The sequence below is a fragment of the Girardinichthys multiradiatus genome, chromosome 9 (genome assembly GCF_021462225.1).
Source record: "Girardinichthys multiradiatus isolate DD_20200921_A chromosome 9, DD_fGirMul_XY1, whole genome shotgun sequence".
NCBI classification, from domain to species: domain Eukaryota; kingdom Metazoa; phylum Chordata; class Actinopteri; order Cyprinodontiformes; family Goodeidae; genus Girardinichthys; species Girardinichthys multiradiatus.
In genome coordinates this window covers 19,026,808-19,043,901 of record NC_061802.1, presented here as the reverse complement: position 1 = coordinate 19,043,901, position 17,094 = coordinate 19,026,808, and the positions used below count along the sequence as shown (strand labels likewise).

Below are 17,094 nucleotides of genomic sequence, written 5' to 3'. Positions count from 1 at the left end.
TTATGTTATGCTGATTTCAGAAGTCAGAAGCAGAAACAATCTAAGTATTTCTTTAGTAACCTGTGAACAACACAAAATGGAGCTGACATTTCTTTATGCATATCATGCATTCTTCACAAATACAATCAGCCCTTACATTTCACGGTGATCTGTGCAACAGCTTCAATGATGCCAAGGCTGCTCATGGCCACGCACGTATAGTTGGCTGACTCACGGACACTGCTCAGTTCAAGAACGTTTCTGCCCACGGGCATCTCATCCTCCGGTGTCAAGTCCTCAGAGTTCAACATCCACTTGACATAAGGCATGGGCGACCCCACCGCCACGCACGTTATGTTCACACTGCCGCCCGGCATTATTTCTTGACTTGTTGGTAGAATGGAGAAGCGAGGAGGCACCCGCCGGACTGGGAGAAGGCATGAGGAAGGGGAGAGGATGACAAAAGAAGACAAGGAGTCAAAATAAAACAAAAAAAGAAAGGAAACAAGAGAGGCAGATGAAAATGGACCCTTCTCAAGTAAATACGTAACACAAAAGGTTCAACATGGTAAATGTGAACTCGAACAAAAAAAAAATTAAACTAGACTTTTGATAACATAAAAAATAACAAATAATGAGAAAGAACTAAACTAAAATAATTGCTTCAACAACAATATAGATTAACAATTAAGCAACGATTCATAGCAACAAGGTTCCATTGACCAATATTTGACCCATCACAGCACAATTAAAGACACAAAAATCTATTACGAGTTTCTCATCTTTGGGGGCCGAACTGCTAACACATGGACAACTAAAGCACTACCTGATCACATAGTAGAAGAGTAATGTAGTAGTAAAGGCCATGTGATAATTCCATCACATAGGCCCAACTGGGCAACCTGGAACTTCCTGTCCTCTCAGACACTCATGCCAAACAGGAAGTGGGCCATTGCAGGCTACTCCCACAGCACAGGAAGTGTAGGGTTACTGAACTATTGACCATCTCTGTAAGGTCTAACCAAATTCTAGCACACATTTGCACTTAATACCTGGCACTACTTTCTAATTATCTTAAAGATGAGAAACTTTAATCAGATTTTTGTGGTTTAGGGTAGATCCACTGGACAAAGCCTTATTAAGATCTGACACGGTTCCATTGATAGATGCAGCTATCAGTTTCACAGACAGCATGCATAAATAGGTCGAGGTAAATTAAGGAGTAAATGATAACAAAATTAGGTATAAAGCTTGAGATAAAATGCATAGAGGAATATAACTGAAGGGTCGCTAGCATGCCCAGACAAAAGACGATTGGAGAGGAAAAATAGTACAAGATAGAAGAAATAACATTTGAGGAAAGACAGGGGAGAGAAGAGTGCAGCAAGGAGTGACAGAGGAAGAAAAAGAGCAGGGAAGGTTGGAGGAGGGGTAAAGGGGGGCAGGTGGGTAACCCATTTAACTGCTGTGTAAACTTTGGTTTTCTTCAGCTAATGTGACAAAATGTGATGATGACACACTGTCACATCGCAGTCCCGGTTAACACAAAATAAGTATCAAGGAACAAGGTGTGTGCCTAGGAGTACACAGAAAAAAAAGCTCTATCCACTGTAGGTAGGAAGCTAACTATTACACTGTGTAGGAGTAAAGAAACAGAATTGGATCAACAGTGAGTAGAAGTTCAGAGAATAGGAAGGAGAGATGGAAGGAAAGAGAAATGAATACCAGCAATGAGAGGAAGACAGGTAGAACCTCTAGAGTTATGGAAAGGGACTGGATTGAAGAGGAATGATAATAAACCTGACATTCAGAGGAAGGACCTGACAGGTACAGTGTACTTGTATGTGTGTATCTGTATGAATATGGATATATATACTTTTGCATTTGTGTAGGCATGGGTGTGCGTGTGTACAGTATGCAAGAGCTTTAAAGTGAAAGAGTATGATTCTGCAAAAACTGTTGAGAGGCATCCCAGCAAGCACTTGACAGGTGATAAGGAGGAGATGGCAATTACCCTAATGATGTGTTTTTCACCTGTTTTTGTTTCCAAAGGCGTAGCTCAGTAAATTTCAAAAGTTGATTTAAATTTAAAAGCCTCAATGGGTATTACAGTGTGCTATTTTACAGATGAGATGTATGTACAAAAGACATGTATTTTCTGAAACAATGGAACTATTTCGATGTCAAAATGTTTGTTGGGATGCAAGGTCAAAAGAGAGAAGAAAAGCAGTGAAGATACAGAAGAAAACATGATGAAATAAATGTAAAAGATGACTTTAGACAGACAAAACAAGAAAGAAATAGAGACAAGTCACAAGGCAGAAATAAAAAAAAACTGACTCAAGCAGCAAGACAGCGGACAAGACAAAGGGAAATGGATTGACAAGCGGACATACTGTACAATACGCAACAAGGGAGGGGAAGGGATTGGATTGTCGGAGAAAGGGGGGGAGAAGGAGGATAAGTGGGGGATAGAATAGGTAATTGTGATCGTAAATAAAAAAAAGAACAAGAAAAGATCATGGTTCAAAGTTGGTTTGGAGGTCTCACACACTGAGGCTTAAAATCAAGATTCAGGTATATGTTCCGGTCTTGCCACCATAAACATTGCTTCTATGTGCAAGTGGAACTTAAAGGTTTTGCATAAGTGGGTATAAGGAAGGATAAAGTAGAGGCAAAGGGAGTACTTGGAGGGAAAACTGAAAGGGCACTTAGGGGACAATAGGATTTGAAAACACACCGTGTCGATCCAAATGGGATTCATATGATCGTTGCATGGGACAAGCTGATTTATCCACGAAACTAAGTCAGAAATATCACTTACAAAACTCAGAGGGATTTTCTTTTACCTAAACTGTATATGTAAAACGAATTATGGATAATTTTAGTTACAGAGAGAGACTCTCAAATGGGGACAACTGCTGGTGTTGGGCTTTTGATGTGCCTCTAATCTACTTTGTATGCATTCTCTTTGCTATCCACTGTTAATGTCAATTACTTTTTTACTCTGGGCGTAACATAACCTGACCTTGAGGGCAAAAATTTCATAGCTGACCTTTGTAAGAAGGCTCATTTGTGCTATGAAAAAAAGTTACATGCAGTAAAAATGTACCAAGAAAAATGGACATTTGCAAATCCCCCCGAAAATGTTTTAGAAAAAAACCTGCTATCAAAATTAAATAACTGCTTGGTTCAGATATGATTTTTTTTCATTATCCTTGTCAAAACAAAAAGGAAGAAAATCAACCCCGTCAGAAAGGGGAAAAAAAGATGTCCCTGCATCATAATTGTACAAAGCATTACTAACTAACCAACAAAGGTGATAGGGCAGCCCATTCCTCACACAGACATGCATGGGTGTAGCTATGGCATGAGTGACGTAGAACGGTGCACCCTCATACACTTGGGTGAACACCAGAGATCCAAATCAATCCAAAAAATGTCACCCAAGCCCATCCAAGCATGCCATTTATAACTGAATATAGCATTGCTCGAGACACACAGACTCACAAAATCAAATCAAAAGGAAACAAATGAAACTGAACAAATCCACAAATAGAATTACATCCGAACAGCATAGACAGTACCAGAGTGCAGCTGTGTTCACAAAGAGGTTTGCATCAGTGCTATTAGATGTTTTTCAGCTTCTATTTGTCTCGTGAATTTATCTTCCAATTCGAAATGTTTGTGGTAGCTGAACATGATAAACATGCCTTTTTGGGGGGAAACTTTCAATCACTGTTTATCTCAGAGTGATCTTCTCTCCCTGGGGCTCAGTTCAGCCAATGGACCGGGAGCTGAAGTGGTTAAGTGAATGAGGTTACCCCACAGGAATATGCCTCTAGTCACCTTTAAGAAACTATAATGTCAAGAACAATGTGGACATTTACCCTAATTTAGCTGATAAACATTAGTAACTGAAGAATCTGACAATGGGGTTTAAAGTAGACAATGTTCTATGATATTTCTTTTCATCTTAAAATATTCAGTTTTTTCTGCTTCTGCCTCTCTGCCTGCTTTTCTCCTAAGCTTCCTGCTTGCTTGCATTCTTTGACTCCTAACTTTTTATCGCTTAGCCAAAATTACGGAAATATTGGACTAAAACTACTTCTAACCAGTGACCCAAGGATTATTATCATTCTTATTTTATTTTATTTTTTTCTAAAGGATTTTGATGTTTTTATAATCGAACTCGAAAGAAGGACAAGTTGACGCCAGCTAATCAGCACAAAATGCCTTCCTTCACCACAGAGGACTTCGACAAACTTTTACAGAAATTGGCTGTTTTGGAGATGAAAATCCATCGACTAGAAGTGAATGTGGAGGTGATAATGGGATACAGTGATGATTCAACTCCGCCTGTGATCCCAAACAGTGACAGCCAGCTCAACAACTCAGCCGGCAATCAGAACACTGAGAATAAACCTACCGGCAGACCCCCTGGCATGTTTTAGGCACATGCCCAAAAAATCAAGGTGGACGACTCACTGGAAGATCTCAGCAATTAAATAAATTAGAATGGCCAGAATTAAAGAGAAATGTCCCCATTTCCCCTGGGAAAAGGAGACTTCGACAGCGAGCTGTTGTCACAACAACTGATAGGAGTGAGACAGCTAGAAATAATGGAATTCCCCTCCAAAACAGATTTGCCCCACTACAGAATGAAAACCAGGAAAACTATCCATCTTCTGAGAACAATAAAAGGTTTGAGAACAACTTCTGCAACAAGAAAAACACAGAAGTTATGATTGATACCAGTAACGTGGTCTCCAATATCTCAGAGAATATTCTTGCAATCACAGAAAAGCGCCCGTCTCTAGAAAACCTTATTATATACTGTGGAGCCATGGATGGCGTGGCTAAGAAAGATTCAGAAGGACTGAAGGAGGATTTCACTCGTCTTCTGAATATTGTTGGAAGTCTCAATATCAAGGTGTTTCTCAGCGCACCCTTTGCACCAACTTTCTGTGGAGATGAGATTTTTTTGAGACTTCTGATGATTAATAAGTGGTTGAAAAAAAACATGTGCTACCACACCTGTGAACTTCATGGACAACTTTAATATTTTTTGGGAAAAAAGACAACTCTTCAAGCAAGATGGTTTCTGTTTGAACAAGCCAGGAGCCAGACATCTCACATCTAATCTCTTCCATTCAGTAAATAATCCACCAGCAGCTTCGACCTTCAGCAGAGAACATGGAGTATCAACAATAATGATAACGCTGCCTCCAACAGCTCCAGCAGAAACAATCAGCCAGTTGGCTGAGAAAGAGAGGTCATCACAAAAGGTCTCCCCGTCGAAATCCACAGGAGAAGCGGACCCTCCCATTATACCCCCATCCACCCAGACCCAGACTGCACAGAACTCTCCCATCTCCCCACTGAGCCCGCTTTTTGCTTTACTGGATTCTGATAACATGAAAGGAGCTCTTAAAATCGGGACCCAAATGGCTCTGACCTCTTCTCCATTCAACACCCCCCATGGCCGAGGCCCTGCTACTAAACCAACATCTTCCAAATGCCGCAGAGCTCCACCACCTCCTAATCTATCTCCTCCTAATCAGGACCTTCAAATCACTTCTCTGTGATACAGACTGGGCCCCAGTGGTAACTCTATCAGAAATGAGCATGTCCAGGAAAAACTTGGGCCCCTAATAAGAGATAGATGTAAAATCTCTGTGCTTATACGTGACAGAAAGAACAAAGCCAAACGGATAAGAGACAGTAATAAACAATCAAAAAAAGCCATAAACTGTCAGATACAACCACACAAAGAGTTAATATCAACAACTAAGTCATATAAACTGGCTTTATTGAACATTAGATCTCTGTCAGGAAAATAATTTTTAATCAGTGACTTCATTACTGACCATGATCTTGATGTTATGTTTTTAACAGAAACATGGTTACATGAATTTAATGAAGTTCCAATTCTGATAGAGTCGACGCCTCTGAACTACAATTTGTTTTGTGAGAGCAGACAGCAAAGAAAAGGTGGAGGGGTTGCCACTTTGTTTAAAGATTGTAAGAGTGTAAAAAAGTATTTCTGGGCAAATTTGAGTCTTTTGAATATTTGGGTCTCCAGGTAAAGAGCCCGGTCCGAACCATGTTCTTGAATATTTACAGGCCTCCTGAGTCCAAAACAAACTTTTTCAGTGATTTTGATGAGCTTTTATCTGTGATATGTGTTGATTATGACTGTTTAATTATTGTGGGAGACTTCAACATTCCCATGGACAATCTTGAAGACAGAAGTGCAATAGATCTATGTGACACTCTTAGAAATTTTGGTTTGATTCAACATGTTAAAGAGCAAACGCACAAACAGGGACATATTTTGGATTTGATCATCATTAAGGGTCTAAACATTTCCAAGGTGTCTGTAACTGATTTTGCCCTATCTGACCACTTTTCTGTTATTTTTGAAAGCATCATCTGCAATGACTCAGTTAGCCAAAGAGACATGATAAGAAAAGCATCTTTAAGGACGGTGCTGCTGAAACCTTTAACCAGATTTACTCTTCTACCTCCACTTTGCCCTGTAACACTGTAGATGAGTTGGTAGAAAACTTTCATTCTAAAATCTTGGACATCATTGATTAAATTTCTCCAATTAAAGTGAAAGTCATTTCTGGGAAGAAAATGTCTCCATGGAGAAGTGCTCCACCAGTCAGAAGCGAAAAAAAGGAGTGTCAAAAAACTGAACGCAGGTGGTGAAAGACTCCAGGTTCACTATATTATCTATAAAGAAAGACTATACAGATATAACCTACAACTGAAAAATTCAAGAGAATCTTTCTTTTCTGAGATCATCAGTAAAAACATAAACAATGCTCGTGCATTATTTGCCACGGTCGACAGGTTAACAAACCCTCCTGTAACTGTAGCATCTAAACTCCAATGTACCAGGGCATGCAATGAATTTGCTAAATTCTTTACTGAAAAAACCCAAAAGATCAGAGGGGCAGTCAGCACATCCACATCAACTCCAGTACCAATGCTGTCTCCAACTAGAACTGATTTTGACAAAATTTCCCAATTTCACCAAATAAACTATAAAAACCTAGAATAAATTGTACACCAACTAAGCTCTTCTTCCTGCTGTCTCCATCTTTTACCCACAGCTTTCCTTAAGAAAGCTTTGCCTGTAATAACATCTGATTTAACACAAATAATAAACACGTCCCTTTTGTCAGGTGTTTTCCCCCAGGCCCTAAAAACAGCAATTATCAAACCTCTATTGAAAAAGAGCAACTTGGACAAGCTGCAACTACAGAACTACAGGCCTATATCAAACCCCCCCTTCATCAGTAAGATTATTGAAAAAGCTGTGTTTCAGCAGTTAAACAACTTCCTAACAACGACCAACCGCTTCGATGTCTTCCAGTCAGGCTTCCGTGCTCACCATAGTACAGAGACTGTTCTTGTCAAGGTGTTCAATGGCATCCGTATAAATGTAGACAGGAAGAACCACAGTGCTGGTATTATTGGACCTTAGTGCAGCATTCGACACTGTTGATCACTCCATGGAAAACTGGGTCGACCTTTCTAGTACAGCACTCAATTGGTTTAAATCCTACTTGAAGGACAGGGCCTTTTTTGTGTCAGTAGGTAACTTTACATCAGAGACCACAAAAATCACATGTGGCGTTCCCAAGGGTCCATCTTAGGACCCTTTCTATTCAATATCTACATGCTCCCCCTAACTCAGATTTTAATAAACAACAACGTAAGTTATCATAACTATGCAGACAACACACAGCTATACGTTATGATGTCACCAGGTGACTATGAACCCATTCAAGCGCTGGGTAAATGCTTAGAAGAAATCAATGCATGGATTGGCCAAAATGTTCTTCAGCTGAATCAAAACAAAACTGAAGTAATAATCTTTGGACCAAAGGAAGAGCATTTAAAAGTTAGCACACAGCTTCAGTTAATACAACTAGAAACCACCAGTCAGGCTCGAAACCTGGGTGTAGTGATGGCCTCAGACCTGAACCTTCAGAGGCACATAAAGACAGTAACAAGTTCGGCCTTCTATCACCTAAAGAACATCTCCAGGATTAAAGAACTAATGTCTCAGCAGGCTCTTGAAAAACAAATTCATGCGTTCATCTTTAGTAGAATAGATTACTGCAACGGTGTCTTCACAGGTCTGCCTAAAAAGTCGATCAGACAGCTGCAGTTGATCCAGAACGCTGCTGCCCGCGTCCTCACTAGAACTAAGAAAGTGGAGCACATCACCCCGGTTCTAAAGTCCCTACACTGGCTCCCTGTAGCTCAGAGAAAAGACTTTAAAATACGTCTGTTAGTCTATAAATAGATGAATGGCTTAGCACAAAAATACATTACAGACTTGTTGTCAGTGGATCAACCAGCCAGACCCCTCAGGTCTTCTGGCTCATATCTACTCTGCATACCCAGAACCAGAACCAAACATGGAGAAGCAACTTTTAGTTCTTATGCTCCACTAATCTGGAATAAACTCCCAGAAAACTGTAAAACCACCAAAACCCTAAGTTACTTTAAATCAAGATTTAAAACCAATTTGTTTAGAGTGGCCTTTGACTGTGCCATCTAAACATTATTAGTTACGTTTTCAGTCCAATTTTCCTTTCATTTTCTTATCCATAATTCTATTTTCTTTATTTTATTTTATTTTTTATTTTTCAATTACCTCTGTTATTTAATTTTCTGTATCATTGTAATGTGTTTCCGTATGTACAGCGCCTTGAGTGACTTATTGCTGAAAAGCACTATATAAATAAACTTGACTTAACTTGGTACAAGTAAACCAAAGAATCAGTCACATGCGATTAATAAACAAGGACAAATGGAACTAGAAGCAGTCTGCTTGTACAGTAAGGTAAAATATTATGTATCTACTAGAACACTAAGGTGTTGCATAAATGAGAATGAATGTCTAGGTTACTCTTTCCAGAGGGGAAGAAAATACACAAATATCTACATTGTCCATTTGGTAAGCAACCAGTACGCTACTTTTTAAAAACAATATAATGCAACCTCTAAACTCACCCTCAACCCGAGAGCATGCAAGTTAGTCAGTTTTATGTGCATGTTCAACGGCCCCTTTCTTTTTGATGTGATTGATTTTCTGTGCTTGTTACAGTGCCACATAGAGGGCTGGCATAGTTACTACAGTGTTTTTGGGTCTAATTTGGTGTGTTCGTGTGGAAAAATACATTTCTTGAAACAACGCCAGACGTGGTTTTGTTAAAGCCCAAAATTGAGAACTCAGTCGATACTGGATGATACTCCACTTTGTACATCGAGAAATTATTAGATATAATAAAAGAAAAATAAGGAAACTTTACATTCAGAACTTAATGTGGCATGAAAATAAGTCACCACACTTTAATAGGTCTGAAAGTTAAGACTAGAGGTTCAGCTGAACCTCATGTCAATATGCTCTGTAATGTTTATATACGCAAACGAAACCCTCACCTTTCGCACCTTTAAAATGCACTGTCATTGCAACAAAAGAATAATAAATAAAGATTCCCAATTGCATGGACACGCTCCTCATTCACAGAGACCAGGAGCCCAGCCGGCCCATTTGGAATTAAGAGAAAAGTCAAAAACATCCACATTTCATGTGTCCAATGACAATATATAATCTTATTTTAAGCCCCAATGTGGAGAGAAAGACAAGAAGCCATACACTGGACGAGATGAGAAGCAGTCGAGAGAGAATGCCAGAGTACTACACTAACTCTAATAGTGGGCGGTGTTGTGGAGGGATCTATGCCGAAAAACAGAGGTCAGAAGGTGGACATTATTGGCCATTTTTGTGAAGCAGATTTGGCCGCCCCAAAATGAAGGGGGGAGACAAAATAATGTGCAGCCTTTAGTGTCACCTTGAAGCTGAGATTACACCCTCTCTTACTGCCTGAGGACACAGGCACAGTATGGAGATCCTTTAGTCACACTTGCAGGGTGAGTCCTACGGCATTTACATTTAAACTGCAGGAGTTGGCCTGTATTAACATACCTTGGCTGTGCAACTGCTAAACACTCCCTATGGGTGGCTCATCAAAATGTAAATTATTACCTAAAGGAAACTAACAGGAATCATAGCAGGGGAATCTAATAATACCAAGCTGTGGATTCAAAGCATTTCAGAGAGTTCACTTTGCTGTTGTCTTACAGGTACATGACAAGCAGTCAAATAGACTGCAAGTACATTCCTCCATTTATGTTATATTTCTGGTGCATGCCAAGCTAGTTAGTAAGTTAATTAGTAAGTTTATTAGTGAAGAAGGTAATGGGCCATGTGTTTTGTATGGTACATAAAGGCACTTCTGCTGCATATAAGGATTTTCTGGGCTCCGTAAGACAAACATCTAATAGAGATGGCTGGAATTTGCTTTAGCCAGTGAGAACATAAGGTGTAATCTAGCTTTCTTTCCCAACATTGCAAACAGATGCATAGCAGGACATGCAAGCACATTTACAATCAGGCAAATATCATAGTAGAAGGGAGAGCATGCACATGCACATATAACAGCACAGTCTTTCTGCATCAGTGTTTTTTTTAAACTAGTTTTAGAATTAAATAGCTGGATTGAATTTAAAAATTGTTGTAGTATAAGCTTTGCTTCCCAAAGTGGGAACATTTGTATGTTTGTTAGCTGTTGATACCGAAGCGATGAAAGTAATGTTAATTAACTGGAAAGTCAAGGGAAAAGGCCACTGCTCTGACTGCTAATTATTTGGCAAAATCCCGTTTTGTTAATATTTATTTAACCATGGGAGAACATAAGATATTTATAAGGCAAGACAATTCAAGATTGAATTATATCTTGACAGCGTGAATTATACATTTCCACTGTGCTTTGGGGACTAGGCATGTTTAACTTGCTGGAAGGTAGAAAAATGACAACAAGATAGTGAAAGTCTTCCTTTTTCAGGTTATTGATAAAGCCTTTTTGTCAGTCAAGGTTCAACATTAGCCTGTTAAAATACAATATTAGACTGTTTTGAATAATATTTGTTTAAAATCTTTTTAGGTCTACTTTACCATGTCTTCATTTATTTGGGTATCCTCGGCCAGATTTTTAGTTTGTAAATGTTTATATAGTTCTTTCATCAAGCATCTACCTCATATACTACTAAGGACTGCTGGATGTCAGACTGTTTAAAAGCAGTAATGGAACTACAGAAAAAAAAGAGTTTACAAAAATCTGACAAAGTATCAGTAAATGAAGCCCACCTTTACAAAAAAACAGGTATATTATATAGTCATCAGACTAGAGTTAAAAATTTAATAGATCAACTCACCGCAGCAGCTGATATTTGGTTCAGTAAAAAAATTATCACCATTCAAAAACCAGTTGAAGCACACAGTTTGCATTGATCTCTTATTGATTTAGAACATTCTTCTGATGTTTAGGGTCTACAGTGTGCACATTAAAAATACTGTGCATTTTTATCTTATCAACTTAAAATTTTATTCAGCTAAATGAGAATATAACTTATATAAATGTACTTCTATGTCATGACTATGAGAAAGTGCAGCTACCAATCAACAAAAACCAATCACATCTAGCAACTGAAAAAAATAAAAACAAATGAAAAAAATATATGTTTACCCGCTTGCTTGACAGGAGTAAATGCAATGTTGTGGCCATTATATTGTTATTGATCTGCACAACATTGCAAATGGCATCTGTTAATGGCTGCCTTAAAATCAACATGGAACCCAATCAGGCTCAATCAGGTCTAATTTTTTCAGTAATGGATCACCATCAACAAGATGACAGGAACACTGGCTGTACACACATTTATTATTTCATTCGGCATTTGCATTTGCACTTTGAGTCTCAAGAAGCAAAGCAGAGTCAGATTAAAAAAGAAGAAAAATCTCACAAACTAATAAACCACAAGAAGAAAAACATTTTAAACAAAAAAACAGAAACAGAACAATAAAAAAAACACACACCACCATAGTCACAACACAACAAAACAAAGGTAAGCCAAAAATAGGGTTGTCAGGAAAACATATATATATTTTTAGAAAATCAAAGAAACACAGGAAAATAAACAAAACAAAACACAAAGAATGCAGAAAGAAAAATAAAATACTGGGGCCAAAGGGGTTTTGCACAGGCATGCAAGCGCAGTTACATTCTCCCATCATGCAACAGGTCCTGTTATTTTCACGGGCTGGGTTTCCATGACAACACATGCAAGAAAAGCTTTTAGGTGCAGGAGCAATACCAAAGGATGCAAAACGTGAAAAGGCCCCACAATGCAAACATAAAATTAAATTAACAAGACCCGAGCTAATCGGGGTTTGCTTTCATCATTCATTTGGCAATAAAAAAAGTGTCTTTTAAAGTTATTTAGCAGTTTGGTTTAACTGTATTTTTAATTTCAGATTAGTAATTAATCGAGCTCTGCAAAAGGTAAATAACAGCTAAAAATTTTAAAACATGTTGATCGTTCTTTTCAAATGTGGGTTAAAAAAAGTAAAAAAGAAAAAACACACCAACCTTCTCGAAGCTCTGAGGGATGTAAAGGGGTTGATGCAGAACACAATGACATGAGGAGAAGAGAAAAATAGGGGAAACACAGAGAGAGTAAAAAAAGCCACCTCAAGGTGTTTAGCTGCAGCTACATGTCCCTTTCCTTTTATCCCCCTACTCCTGTCCCTGTCATCAGTGACAACCGTCTTCAAAGAACACTTGCCTGCACTCCCCTTTAAATAAACTTTGAACCAAAATAATTAGATTCACCCCAGTGGTCGCTCTGTTGCCTGCTAAGGAAAAAGGATTGAGGTGCCACTGGAGTCAATTCAGGCGTACCATACTCATAATGCAAAATTTCACAAGCTCCTTATGGCCACAATGAGAGGCTCCTGTGGTGGCCACATTTGCTTTAGTTGGAGAACAAAACCAAATAAAGAGAAAAAAAACAAAAACTAATGAGAGATTGAAAAGAATAAATAAATCAAAAAAGACAATTTGGGAGGAAATTAGCAGCTGCAGTTTAAGGCTGGTAAAAATGTAATATCCTAAGAAGCCAATCAGCAAACACTGTCATTATGGTAGATGTTTGGGAAGGAGTCTCGTTCGCTTCAGTACCCACATGCAACATTTTCAGTCTTTCTCTCCCCTCCTAACAATCATCCTACACCACAGCTGCTAATCTCAAGTGCATTTTGCTTCGTGAACAAAACATAGTCAACATCAAGTATCAGAATTGATCGACAAAAGTTAACTGAAAACAAACAAAGGTTGACACCATCACAGCATAACAAGTGTGTTACATAGTGTGAATGCACTGGAGTAATTATGAATCTGGTGTACTTTTGAAAAAAGCATGCTCATGGAGCCAGTCTTAATGGTAATATTGCGTGTTAAAGTTTTTCCACGGAATACGTGTATGGTTTAATGTAAAATAGCTTAAAATGTTCCAAAGAACTACTTTCATAGATTTGAATCATTTATGTTGAAACTAATAAACATTTTAACTTTTAACATTTGGGTATTTGGGTCATACACAAGGTCAATAGCTAGTGCGGGGGAATGGGGGGTATGTGGAATATGGCTCACCACTCAGGGCACCATAATGTCAGGGGAGCTATCTGTCTGCTAAGACCAAGCTGGTTTTCTGTTGCTTTAATGTCATTTCCAGGCAGGGGGATCTAAGTTTAAGGGCTACATTACTAGTCGAAGAATCTGGACTGCATTTCATCATCTCCAGGTCAAAATCTAAAATAGTGCAAATTTGAACTACTGGTTAAAGACAGAGATTCTCTTAAAGTTTGAAATGGGTCAAATCTGAATTGAATTATTCTAAACTGATATCAGACATTGTACACTGATTTCATTTGTGAAACATAGTACAATATAGTACATATATCTTATAATCTGTTCCAGAAGGAGGGGCTCGCCCAGGGCAATGGTTATGCAAGGGCCGCTGCAGAGAGCTAGTTGACACTGCTACTGAATTACATTCATAACAGCTCGAGCCTCTGCTAGATTAATGCTGACATTAGTCTTGAAGAACCATTTTCTTTTTAACTTCAGCCCCCTATAGTAGAATTTCTCCTCTCCACGCTTCTATTTCAATGACTCTGATGATAGCAATAATAATGAAAAAGCACCTCTCTGACCCATTTTATAATGTTGGAGTAGTGAATTATTTATTGGGAACAAAGTTATTTGGTACACAGCAGAGGGAACAAACCGAGTAGGTACTGAGGCATCTTTATTTAATATGCACAATATAAATAATAGATGCCAAAAATGCATCTGCTTCAATTTATTAAAGCTCCTTCAACAGGGATTCAACGTCATTTAGCATTAGTGGTGGAGGATAGGCTTTTGTCTTTATTGGGTTTTCTACGAAACTGTTCCCTCTGACTCATTGTTTTTTATATATATATATATATCTTTACTATGCTGGAACATGCAAGCCAAAATGAGTACCAACTGTCAAAGCCTTTAAAGATAATACACCAATGTAGAAACAGGAAAACACTATAGGTTTATGCTCCAGTGCAGCATGAGGAAGAAAAAGAGGATGTGTAGGATTTATTGTCAATGACATATTTGCTGTGTGTAAAACACACAGCTATTTTACTGTGTTAATAAGTAAATACTTTTGCTTTCCTCTTCCAAAACTGGAAAAGGCAAAAAAGGGGGAAATATTTTGATTGGTGGGCAACATTACCTAGCCACTCAATCAAAATCAACACTTACCGTTGTGCTCCTTTACCTGTAAAACACTCATCAAAAAAACAAAAAAAGAAAACATCTTTCCACACTCTTACGGTTTTAACTTGGATGTAGTGGAAAGGCATTTGATTGGGCACACAGTTAACAGGTTAAGGGTGTTTTCCAACTGATAAAGTAAAGACATACGGCTTGTTGTGCTACACATTTCCTTCCAAGTAGGGGAGGGCATTGAAAGACAAAATGGAGCATCATAACAGAGAAGAACGTTAGTTGGTCAATTGTAGATTAACATTTGGAAGTTTCAGTGCATAAATACAATTATGGGAAGGCATTAATATAAATGATAGGAGATTTATATTGCTTTGATATTATTTTTGCAAACACATTTTGTGCATACACTGCTAGGTTAAAATTGAGTTTAATGGAATCAATTATAGTTTTCAAGCTCAACAATCCCAATTAAAGATGAGCTGTACTCTGAAGAAATTTTTTATTTAGACAGTAAATAAATTTTTGAATTTTTTGTTATTTCATTGCCTGGCTCTGCAGTCTGGTTGCTCCCTACCTCGCACATAAAGATTAGCAGGGGACGAGTAGCGCACGCCTTCCACATTAGAGGCCACGCACTCGTACTTCCCCTGGTCCAACTCCTCGCTGTTCTCGATCTGCAAGGCACCTGGGAAAAGATGACATCCAACAAAAAAAAAGGCAGGAAGGGGCAGAGAAATGGAGAAAAGAGAGAAAGAAAGCAGGAAATAAATTATTAGTCCATCTGACTTTTAACATTCACAAAGGAATCAAACAGTCTGCCCGATGGTGGGCTCCTTAAATTTCTCATGGCCATTTCATCAAATGCAGCCTCTCCCCTGCAATGCTGACGCAGGCTGGCATGACTAACTCAGCTCCACTTAAGCCTAAGCCATCCAAGAACAAAAAGTTAAATAAATCAAAATGTGAACTGAATCAGTCATTGTGAATTCACAGCAATGTTTACATATTTAACAAAAAAGGAGCTTCAAAATAAAAAAATAAAAGATGTGCGATGAAATGTAAAGGAGAACACTGTAAAGATGAACTTGTAAACTCCGTAAATAAACAAAAAAAATTAATATTGAGATAAAATGATTATTTCATCTTATACTCAGATATAAATAGTCTTTTGTAAAAAAATTTAACTAACATTTTTTTTTCACCTTTTGCCATTGCCATAGTTGTTTGGGGGGTTTATGAGACAAATCGAGCTGTAAGTGGTTTACAAAGTATTGACCCAGGGTTGCAAAATGAAAATGCATGCCACATTTTTCAGATTTGTATTTACATTTAGAGACTGAAAAATAAGTTCAGTCAGACTGGATGGAGGATGTCTGTTTTCAGTTTTCACCTCATGCCACACATGTTCAAATGGATTTAGATCTGGACTTCCACTGAGTCAGTCTAAAACATGAATACCATTTGATCTACATTCCATTGTAGTTCTGGCTTCATGTTTAGGCCTTGCAGGAAATCTTGCAGGAAAGTGAACTTCAGCCCCATTATTATGTCATTTGCAGCCCTTAAACATTGCTTCCATGATAACCCTCTTTTTAGCTCAATCCATCTTCCAAACAACTCTTATAGTCTATTCTAAAAAAATAAACACAAAACATCCCTGCAACATGATGCAATATTCAGTATGATGTATAGTGGTAGTTTGCCATCATGTATTTTGCTTGTGAGCCAAACAGTACAAATTTTGGTTTCAGTTAATCTGAGCCTCTTCTGATGCTTGTAGGAAACTGTAAATGGGACTTCTCATGGCTTTCTTTAACAATGACAGTTTCTTTGACACAAGAAAACAAGTCAGATTTTTGGAGATTAATCCTGTCAACAGATTCTCCCACTTAAGCTGTGGATCTCTACTATCTCCATACTTGCCATGGTAATTGTTGGTTGCTGTCTCCTTTTATTCAGGGTAAACTGACTGAATTTACATAGCGCTTTTCTAGTCATACTGACCACTCAAAGCACTTTACAGTAGAGCCACATTCACCCAGTCGCACACCCAAATGCTCTCACATTCATACATTGATTTGCAGATTGGTAGGCAAATCAGGTTTAAGTGCATTTGACAGGAGGAAGCTAGAATCCAACATATAACCTTCTAATTGCAAGACAACTACTCTACCCACTGAGTGGAGGTAGAGTAGTTGTCAGTCAACCAAGAGGTATCAGAGGAAATGGGACGGATTAAAAAGACACATAACACTTTTTATTTTTTATTTGTAAACAAAAGAAAAATGTTGAAAACCATTTATCATCTTCTTTTCCCTTCACAATGTTGCATTACTTTGTGTTGGTCTATCACCTACTATTTTAGTACACTAAAATTTATGGAAAAATGTGGAAAAGCTAAAGGAGTATGAGTATG

At 38.2% G+C, this 17,094-nt stretch overlaps 1 protein-coding gene across 18 annotated transcripts in view; it reads right to left on the bottom strand.

Annotated features, from left to right (window-relative positions):
- Positions 1 to 17,094, bottom strand: part of ptprsa (protein tyrosine phosphatase receptor type Sa) — a 305,879-nt gene that overhangs the window by 84,783 nt on the left and 204,002 nt on the right. For 10 of the 18 annotated variants that reach the window (XM_047374444.1, XM_047374455.1, XM_047374443.1 and 7 more), the window contains 3 exons: positions 15,253 to 15,363; positions 12,498 to 12,509; positions 137 to 406 (listed from right to left, as the gene is read on the bottom strand). In XM_047374444.1, coding sequence (XP_047230400.1) covers positions 137 to 406; positions 12,498 to 12,509; positions 15,253 to 15,363 — 393 coding nt within the window. The remainder of the gene's footprint in view (positions 1 to 136; positions 407 to 12,497; positions 12,510 to 15,252; positions 15,364 to 17,094) is intronic. The other 8 variants (XM_047374448.1, XM_047374450.1, XM_047374457.1 and 5 more) reach the window with 1 other exon arrangement.